The 9,301-nt window shown below is 48.2% G+C and overlaps 1 protein-coding gene across 1 annotated transcript; it reads left to right on the forward strand.

Annotated features, from left to right (window-relative positions):
* The first annotated feature begins 8,136 nt into the window (after positions 1–8,136).
* On the forward strand, positions 8,137–8,870 carry LOC133900544 (uncharacterized). The gene has a single exon (XM_062341719.1). It carries the CDS (start codon positions 8,297–8,299, stop codon positions 8,630–8,632), a length of 336 nt encoding a protein of 111 aa, XP_062197703.1. The 5' UTR covers positions 8,137–8,296; the 3' UTR covers positions 8,633–8,870.
* The last annotated feature ends 431 nt before the right edge of the window (positions 8,871–9,301 follow it).

The following is a 9,301-nucleotide window of genomic DNA, read 5'->3' on the forward strand; positions in this document are numbered from 1 at the left end:
CGTAGGTACCATCGGCAGCGATGGAAGTGTTGTTCTGAGAACGCCCCCCCCCCCTAACTTTTTGCCATAGGTACCTTCGGCTGATGGAACTTTATTCTTTGGTGTGGGGGCAAGCACTTTTAGCCCCTGAATTTTTAGCGAGAAGTGCGCCGCCTTCATTCAGGTCGAACAACACTTCGGCTTTTCTTCCGAAGGTTTGTTTTTCCTTCGGTGCAGGGGCAGGCACCCTTAGCCCCTGATTTTTTAGCAAAAAGTGCGCTGCCTTCTTTCAGGTCGAGCGGCACTTCGGCTTTTCTTCTGAAGGTTTGTTTTTCCTTCGGTGCGGGGGAAGGCACTCTTAGCCCCTGACTTTTCAGCAAGAAGTGTGCTGCCTCCTTTTAGGTCAAGCGGCACTTCGGCTTTTCTTTCGAAGGTTTGTTTTTCCTTCAGTGCGGGGGCAGGTACTCTTAGCCCCTGACTTTTTAGCGAGAAGTGCGCTACCTCCTTTTAGGTCGAGCGGCACCTCAGCTTTTTATAATTTTTTTTAGGTCGAAAGGGTACGATGTCTTTTCTTAACACTTCGCACCTCAAGTTTTGCTGGGAACTTCTAGCACGCTCCCCGTCGATTTGTGTGCCACCTTGTTTTGAAAGGCTGGCATACTTTGACGATGAGTTATTCATACTCAAACCAAAGTGCATTCTTTTTTGGGGGTATTTCCATTATATTGATGCTTATAAGGGTCCCTGCCTCATTAAAAACTTCACGCCCTAACGAAGGGGTCCCCCTGTGAGGAAAAGAGTGTAGTTCCCGTACATTTTTGTTTACATGAAAAGAAAATTACATAAATGTTGCCTTGGCATGGGTGCTTCGCCCAGAGGTGCGAAGACCTTCACCGCTATTACACGTAGAATTTGTGAAGGTTATCCACATTCCAAGTATGCGGGAGCTCCTCGCCCTCCAGAGTAGCCAACTGATACGAGCCGGGCCTTAACGACCTTTTGACCAAGAAAGGGCCGTCCCACTTGCTCTGTAGTTTTCCCACTGATGAGGCGTTGCTGAGTGTTCGCAGCACCAAATCTCCAGGGACGAAGTTTTTAAGGACATTTTCTTATCTCTCCACTTTCTTGTCTCCTCCTGGTACTTGTTCAAATTTTCGACAGCTTGCAATCTCACTTCCTCGAGGGCATCTTTTGATGTTAATTCTTAGCTTTGCTCTGAATCATTTATGACCCTAAATGATTTATTCTTACATTCTTCCAGAGTCATTTCCTCCTCTCAGAAGAGCAAGCGAAACGGTGTGAAACTGGTTGGTCTTGTTACCGTTGCTCTTATAGACCATAAGACCTTCGGCAGCTCTTCGACCCATTTTCCTTTTGCCAGACCTTGCAGTCGCTTCACAATACCAGCGAAGACGATACCGTTTGCTATTTCTACAGCTCCATTTGACTGTGGGTGATATACGGACGCAAAATGGACTTTGATTCCCAAGCCTTTGTAGAAGTGCCTGAATCCTGCACTGTCAAATTGGGTGTCGTTGTTTACGGTCACTTCGCGTGGGACTCCGAAACGGAAGATGATGTGCTGCCACAAGAATTTTTGGATATTTTTCGATGTTATGTTTACGAGGGGCATTGCCTCCACCCACTTGGAGAAGTATTCGACTGCAACAACAGCATACCACAAGTTCCCTGGAGCGGCTGGCAGCTGGCCGACAATGTCAATTCCCCACCGCTTTAACGGCCAAATTGGTGGGATTAGCTGTGTCTTCGTTGAAGAACTGTTTGACTCCTTCGCCCAGTATTGTCACTGTATACAACTTCAGACTATGTAATCTACATCACTGAGTGCCTTTCGCCAAAAGAATCCCTGTCTGTATACCTTTCCAACTAAGGCTCGTGTACCCACATACGAGCCACATAGCCCACCGTGTATTTCTTTTAGCAAATTCGGCCCTTCTTCTTGAGATATGCACCGCAACCAAGGTGCACAGACTCTGACCTTGTACAAATTATTTCCCACAATTTTGTAATTTCTAGCTCTTTGGGCCATGCGCTTCACTTCAACATTATCTTCGGGCTCGTGATAGCCACAAAGGTAAGCCATTATTGGAGAGCGTCAATCTTCGCTTTCAATCATAGAAACCGAATGCGCGGTCCGCGAAGAGTCGTCGACGGCTGGCATGCTCAACTTTTGGTAGAATACATCTGGTGGTATAGGTAGATTTTGTGTGGCGGCTTTGGCGAGGTCATCTGCTTCAAAGTTGTCATTCCTCAATATATCTTGACCGTGAACCCCAAGAAGTACTTTTTCATGCTTCGGACTGCTGCCTTGTACTTAACAAGCTCTGGTTCTTTTGTCTAAAACTTCTTGTTGATCTGGCTTGCTATTACTATGGAGTCTGTCTTAACCAGCACCCTTCGCGCACCCAAAGCTTTCGCCTTGCAAAGGCCAAGGAGGATGGCTTTGTACTCCGCTATATTGTTTGTAGATCAAAATTCTAGTCTGGTAGCATATCTTAATTTTACGCCCAAAGGCGAAGATAGTACTGCCGCCGCACCTGCTCCTGTAGCCCCCTACGCCCCATCGTAATATGCGATCCAAACCGGTTCCAACGGTTCTTTTGCTGGGGCTTCGGCCAGTGGTGTCCATTCTGCTACAAAGTCTGCTAACGCCTGGGATATCATCGTTGTTCTTGCCACAAAAACTATCATGAGTGAGGTGACTTTTGCAGCCCATTTTGTCATCCTTCCTATAGCTTCTCTGTTCTCAAACATGTCGCGAAGGGGTGGGGAGGTTGGTACTATGATCTTGGGAGCCATGAAGTAATGACAAAGCTTGCGAGATACCATGACCAGTGTGTATGCTACTTTTTCCATTTCGGTGTAGAATCTCTTCGGGCCTGCAAGAGCTTCTAACATATAGTACATTGGGAACTATTGTAGTTTGTTGTTTTCGTGCCTCTCCTGCACAAGTACAGCACTTACTACCGAAGGGGATGCCGCTATGTACAACAACAAATCTACCCCGGGATCGGGACTGGAAAGGGCTGTGAGCTTCATCAGATAGTTCTTTAGTTCATCAAAGGCTTCCTGCTGCTCCGCAACCCATTTGAATGGGTCGGAGCTTTTTAACGTTTTGAAGAAAGGTAGACTTCATTCTGCAGATTTTGCAATGAACCGATTTAGTGCCACCAACCTGCCCGCCAAGAGCTATGCTTGCTTTCTGCTCTGCGGAGGATTCATGTCTATTATTGCCTGGATCTTTTGGGGTTCTACTTCGATGCCTCTCTTTGACACCAAAAACCTTAATAGCCTCCCGGACTATACTCCAAAGGCACATTTTTCTGGATTCAACTTTAGTCCCACCCTTCGCAAATTTCCGAAGGTTTCCTGTAGGTCTTCGAGATGTTGGCTTCTTCTGGCACTCTTGACCACTATGTCGTCAACGTATGGTAGGACATTTCGCCCTATCTATGAACTTAGCACTGTTTGCACCAATCTGGTGAAGATTGCGCCAGCATTTTTAAGGCTGAAGGGCATCCTCACAAAGCAGTATATGCCAAAGGAGGTTCTGAAACTTGTCTTCTCCTCATCTTCCTTTGCCATCCAAACTTGGTGGTACCCTGAGTATGCATCTAGGAAACTCAATATTTCACAACCAGCCGCGAAGTCCACCAACTGATCAATTCTAGGTAATGGGAAATCATCCTTCGGACAAGCCCTGTTTAGGTCCGTGAAGTCTACGCACATTCTCCACTTACTATTGCTTTTCTTAACTAGCACTGTGTTGGCCAGCCACTCTGAGTGCAACACTTCACGTATTATGCTAGCATCGAGCAGCTTCTTTACCTCAGCCTTCACTGCTTCTTTCCTTTCATTCGAAGCTTTCCTGAGCTTTTGCTTCCTTGGCTTCGCACGGGGATCTACATTTAAACTGTGCTAAATGATTTCCCAACTGACTCCTTGCAGGTCCTTTGGAGACCAAGCGAAGACATCCTCGTTTCTGTGAAGAAACATTATTAGTTCTCGCTGGTCCTCCTCTGGGACCTCCGCCTCTATGATGATATTTTTATCTAGTTTTTCTGGATGTAGCGGCACTATTCTGGTTTCCCCTTCTGGTATAGCCTTCGCCACCTTCTTTACCTTTGGCTGGATCTCACTCTCCTCGCGATCCGTCGAAGGTTCCGTCACCATATAGACATTTCGCCATCATGGAGTGATTCCTACTTCGATTCTTCGGGCCACTTGCTGATCACCAAGCACTGTTATGATGCCTCCGGGACCTGGCATTTCCATGCACAGATATGCGTGGTGTGGTATTGCTCTGAATGTGTTTAGGACACCTCGACAGAATATCGTATTATATGGATAGTTGATGTCGACCACATCGAAGGTAGTATCCTTCGTCCGGAAATTTATCCCTTCGCTAAATGACACCGGGATTGTTATGTTTCCCAGAGCGTTGATTGCGTTTCCGCTGAAGCCTAGCAATGGAGACCTAGCCTGGTCCAGGTCACTTCGACGTAAACCAATTTTGTCGAAGGCATCCACAAAGATAATATCTACAGAGCTTCCACCATCTATCAAGATTCTATGCACTTCGTTTCCCGAAATGTTTGCTGTGATCATGAGGGCATCCATGTGCGAGTAATCTAGAACCCTCATGTCATCTTGCAAGAATGTTATGGGCACATTGGACCATCTTGAGTGAACGTAAGTTGGCCCTACACCAACGTGGTTGACCCTTCGTACGTATTCTTTTCGTTGCCTCTTAGACTTTGTCTCCTGGTTAGATCCTCCTCAGATCGCCAACACCACATTGTATCCACGATTTACCATGTTCACGGACTTACTGGTCTTCGGTGGTGCTTCGATCGTAGGTCTTAGTGGAGGTGGAGGTAGCTCCCCTTGGAGGGTCAGTTGCCCCGTCGTTTGATCCAGCTGAGCTGAGGCTACAGAGGCATATTGTTGTGGCGCAATTATCGGTCGCCGCTGGTTGGCAAACGTCGTGCCTGGGTTGGGGTTTTCCCATGCTTCGCCTCGCCTGAATTGTGCGGTGTGGTGTACGGTTCTTGGTTGATCAAAGGATTGCTTCGCTAAGCTCTCTTTCATGGCTATGACCTGTGGGCACTGCTTGGTCCTGTCTCCTTCGCCGTGTAACTCGCAGTAGAACGTGGTTGGGTCCTGCGGAACTCGTCCACCTCGACCTCCTCGGCCCCTTCCTCTGCCAGTCCGGCCTCCTCAACTAGTTTCACTCTAACCTTCACTTATCACTTGAGCAACTTCGAAGGGGCCGGAGTCTATCTGATTGACCTCTTTTTGCCTTGTTGTATAGTCAGATGCTTGGGCTTTCCTCACATGCCGCAATTGGTCTCTAGAGTAGCTAGTGCCTGCCTCACTAGCCGACGTATTTGTTTTTATTGCTTTTGAGGTTACCATTTCATTTTTCCTCTGAAGATGGTTGAGCTCGGATCTCGCATATTCTTCCATCTTGTTGAGCAGCTCTTGTACACTCCCTGGTTTCTTTCTTATAAGTTTTCCTGCTAGGAGTCCCCCTCTGATGCCCTGTATGGCTGCGTCGACGATTGTGTCTTCGCTCAGCCCCTTCGCCTGACAGCGGATATGTATGAAGCGACGCATGTAGCTCTGTAATGTTTCTATTAGTTGTTGTTTCAGTGTGAAGAGGTCGCTCACGGTAATCTTGTTTGCTCGATTTCCCTGAAAATTGTTGTACAGGGCATTACGCAATTGCTCCCATGAGCAGATGGATCCCGGAGGCAATGCAGAGTACCACGATCGTGCCATCCCTTTTACAGCTAATACGAAGGCCTTCACCAGTGTTGCTTCGTCCCCTCCGGTGGATTCGACTGTCGCTTCAAAACTCATTATGAATTCCGTTGGATCTGACTCTCTGTTGAACATTACTACCCTAGGCATCTTGAAGCCTGAGGGCCACAGTTGGTTCTGCAGGCCAATGGATAGTGGGGATTCCGGGTCTCCCGCGGATGATCGTCGCCGAATTTCCTGTGCAGGTCGTGCCATGTCTTCCGACGGCGTCACATGGTGAACTATTTCCTCCGCACGATGCAGCATATCGATTTCCTCTTGCATTTTCTCCAATGTCCTCCTAGCTTCCTTCGCCCACCCACGATATTTCGCAGCTTTTCAACTTGCTGCCAGGCTATCCAACATGCGCTTTTTCTGCACAATCTGTCTCTCCAGCTCTTCGGCTTCCAACCTAGCTGTTCTTTCCTCCTGTGTTTCGTCTTCGTCTTCATACTCTGCAAAGTCATCCAGGTCTTCCCACTCTTTGTCTCGCGCCTTTCCTCCTTGTGCTGAAGGCTCAAAACATGCGCGATTACTTGTTTCCGCGACCCACGCCGGTGCCGCATTTTCCTGGACGGACGCTCCGTGCCTATCCTCATTGCTTCCTAGTGGCGCAACATCAACACCGTAGTGCTGTTCGCGCCCACTCGAAGCTCCTCTGGCTGAAGCATTGCTTGACCCTGGTAGCGTCGGGTCTTTCGACCGAAGCTCTGGCTGCAGCCGAAGGCTCTGGTAATGCCTCCGATGTACCAGTTAGCTTCATCTTCTTCTTGGGTGTCATGGCTTTGGTCTGTTTGATCCCCGCAGATGGCGCAATTGTTGGAAGCGATGTCCCACAACAAAGAGAACCTTCGCTTGTAAGGAAAGCAGAAGGCTTCTAGGTGTGACACGTGTATGAGGGTAAGTAGTCTCAATTGATTCCGCCCGTCTCGGGTATAGTATGGTCCTATTTATAGCCCGTACTTAACCACTCCACATTGAGGTTTACAGTTTTACCCCCTCACCTACTACATTCTCATAATATTCGGGGCTATTATTGTACAGTCAAGTGTATTTACATAAGTACAACTCTGCCCTGGCCAATTAAGTGGGCCTCAACATCCAATCGTGATCTTCGGCCGATCCCATGACTGCACCGAAGGCTTCTCAGCTATCAGTCAGAGCTTCACCACGGGCTTCGCTCCTCCCCTTCGGCACCATGAGTTGATCTTCGGTCTCCGACCGAAGACGCGCTGGTACCTTTGCCCACTTCGGTCAGCAAAACTGCCGGTGTAGCCTTCGGTTTCCGACCGAAGGCCCGTTGTTGCCTTCACCGACGCGGGTAGCTGGGACCGTGGACGCACCTCCGGTCTTCGACCAAAGGATCGTCTGGGCCTTCGCCCGTATGGATGAAGGATTTGGGCCAACCTCCAGGCTGCGATCGAAGGTACTTCGTGATCTTCACCTGCATTCCCTGAAACATCTCTACAACACCCGAATGCGTAGCCACCGGTAGACTTCAAGTTACCCTACGAAGGGGTAGGGCGAGAGATCATCCCCAACAAGCACTAAGTTAATACTCTGGCCATTAGTATTTCTGTTTTATCTCGTGTGGTTCATGTGTTCTAATGTGATGGATTTAGTACCATCTTGATAATTTAAATAAGTTTAGATCAACTTAGAAATATTTGTGTTTCAAATATAATAACTCCGGGTTAAACTTTTACACGAAACGAGGATGAAAATATAAAAGAGATGATATGCGTATATGGGCTTGTCCCATAAGTGAGCTAGACTTTAAGCGAATTTTGTAGGCAATATGTAGTTTTTTTTCAGTGATATTACAGCTAATGCTGCACGCTCGCCGTCTGAATGTTGTTCCAAAAGAAGTTTTGCATGAGTTTTGTAGGCAAGAATGTAAACGATGATTGAACTTAAAGCTGCGCCATCGCCACAGGACACCACCGAACATTATACGAGTAGCTAGGTTTCATTTTCTGTAGTTCAAATTTACCGTAGATCTGTAGTATTACAAAATTTGGGACCTCAATTTACACCCAAAAACCAAATATTGAATTTTCCCCTTAGGGGTATGCCATTTCCTATGGCCCGTTGGATTTGCATCGTTAATTCATTACAGTGATTGAATTAAGTTTGGATCATAAGAATGTTAACCTACAGATTGGCTACCAACAATTGCATGCTTACCCTAGACGGCACACTTCAAACTTAGTACCAACCACCATCCGTAAGCTCGACCCATATACATCCACCCAAAAAATGGTGCTCCTTAATCATGCACGACATGCCCCGTCGGACACTCGTCCTCTAGCTTCACGTGCGACGTTAGGCGCGCAGTTGCTGTCGCAGTCCAGCTCGATCGATCAACCACCACTTCCCGCTAGCTTATCCCATCGATCAATACTTGTAGGTTGCGGCTCATCAATAAAAACGAAAGGCCAAACCTTAATTACTACAGTCCAACACGAACGCCACTGCTTGCGACCACGCGATGAATCGTCGGCAGACGCGATTGCCGCTCCTCCTCCTCTTCGCCTGCGTCGCCGCGGTGCTCCTGGCGAGCCGCGGCGTCGTCGCCGCCTTCTCGGCTGGCGCTGTGGCGATGCCTGCGCTGCGCGCGCTGCAGCGCGTCGAGGACGACGTGAGCGGCTTCGCGGAGGGGGAGGAGGCGGCGGCGTACCCGCGAAGGAGGACGCTGTACGACGGCGGGTCCATCAGCTACGGCGCGCTCGCGGCGAGCAAGGCCGCCTGCTACGGCCCGTGCCCCGCCAGGGGGCAGCCCTACACCGGCCGCGGCTGCCTGAGCATCTACCAGTGCCGCGGATAAGGTAGTGCCAACTCCCAGGCTGTACTGCTTGCATCAACCGCGTATGGTGCATCACAGTTTGGTTCACGTTAGATGTTGCAAGCTGTGAGCCGTTATTACATATGATTTGTGTGTTAGATGTTGTATGCTCTGCAAGAAATTCACGTGGAAAGTCCCAGATCCCATTTTTTCCCTTTCTTTTATTTTGTTTTTGTCTGTTGACTTCAGTGCTAAATTCATAATAAGATTTCCACAGAAACTGATGGCCCGAGGCGAGATCAGAGCATGCGTACATATAGAGAGCAGTTGCGAGGGTTAGCTACTACCGCAGGCAGCTTCCGCGAAGCTGCAGCTGGGCCGAAGTGTAAAACATCTCCATCCCGTTGCCCGAACAAGGCAATGGCCCAAACTTTGGACAATGCCTTCGCCACACCCATTTTAAGCTCATCATTCGCGCGTAGATGCTCAGCATATTCATTAATTCACACTAGAGATCCACTGTCGCAGCGACGCGTGATCGTCTCTTCATCGCTCGAGCTGGTACCACTACTATAGAATAGATCTTATATATCAGTCTATCACTGTTATTTGATATTAAAGACCGATATTGAAAAGCCATTTGAAAAGAATCGACAGTGATAATTAACTATTACTGCTGATTCTAGCTATGAATCGGTAGTAAAACTTGAC

This window comes from Phragmites australis, chromosome 19 (genome assembly GCF_958298935.1).
Source record: "Phragmites australis chromosome 19, lpPhrAust1.1, whole genome shotgun sequence".
In the NCBI taxonomy this organism is placed as follows: Eukaryota; Viridiplantae; Streptophyta; class Magnoliopsida; order Poales; family Poaceae; genus Phragmites; species Phragmites australis.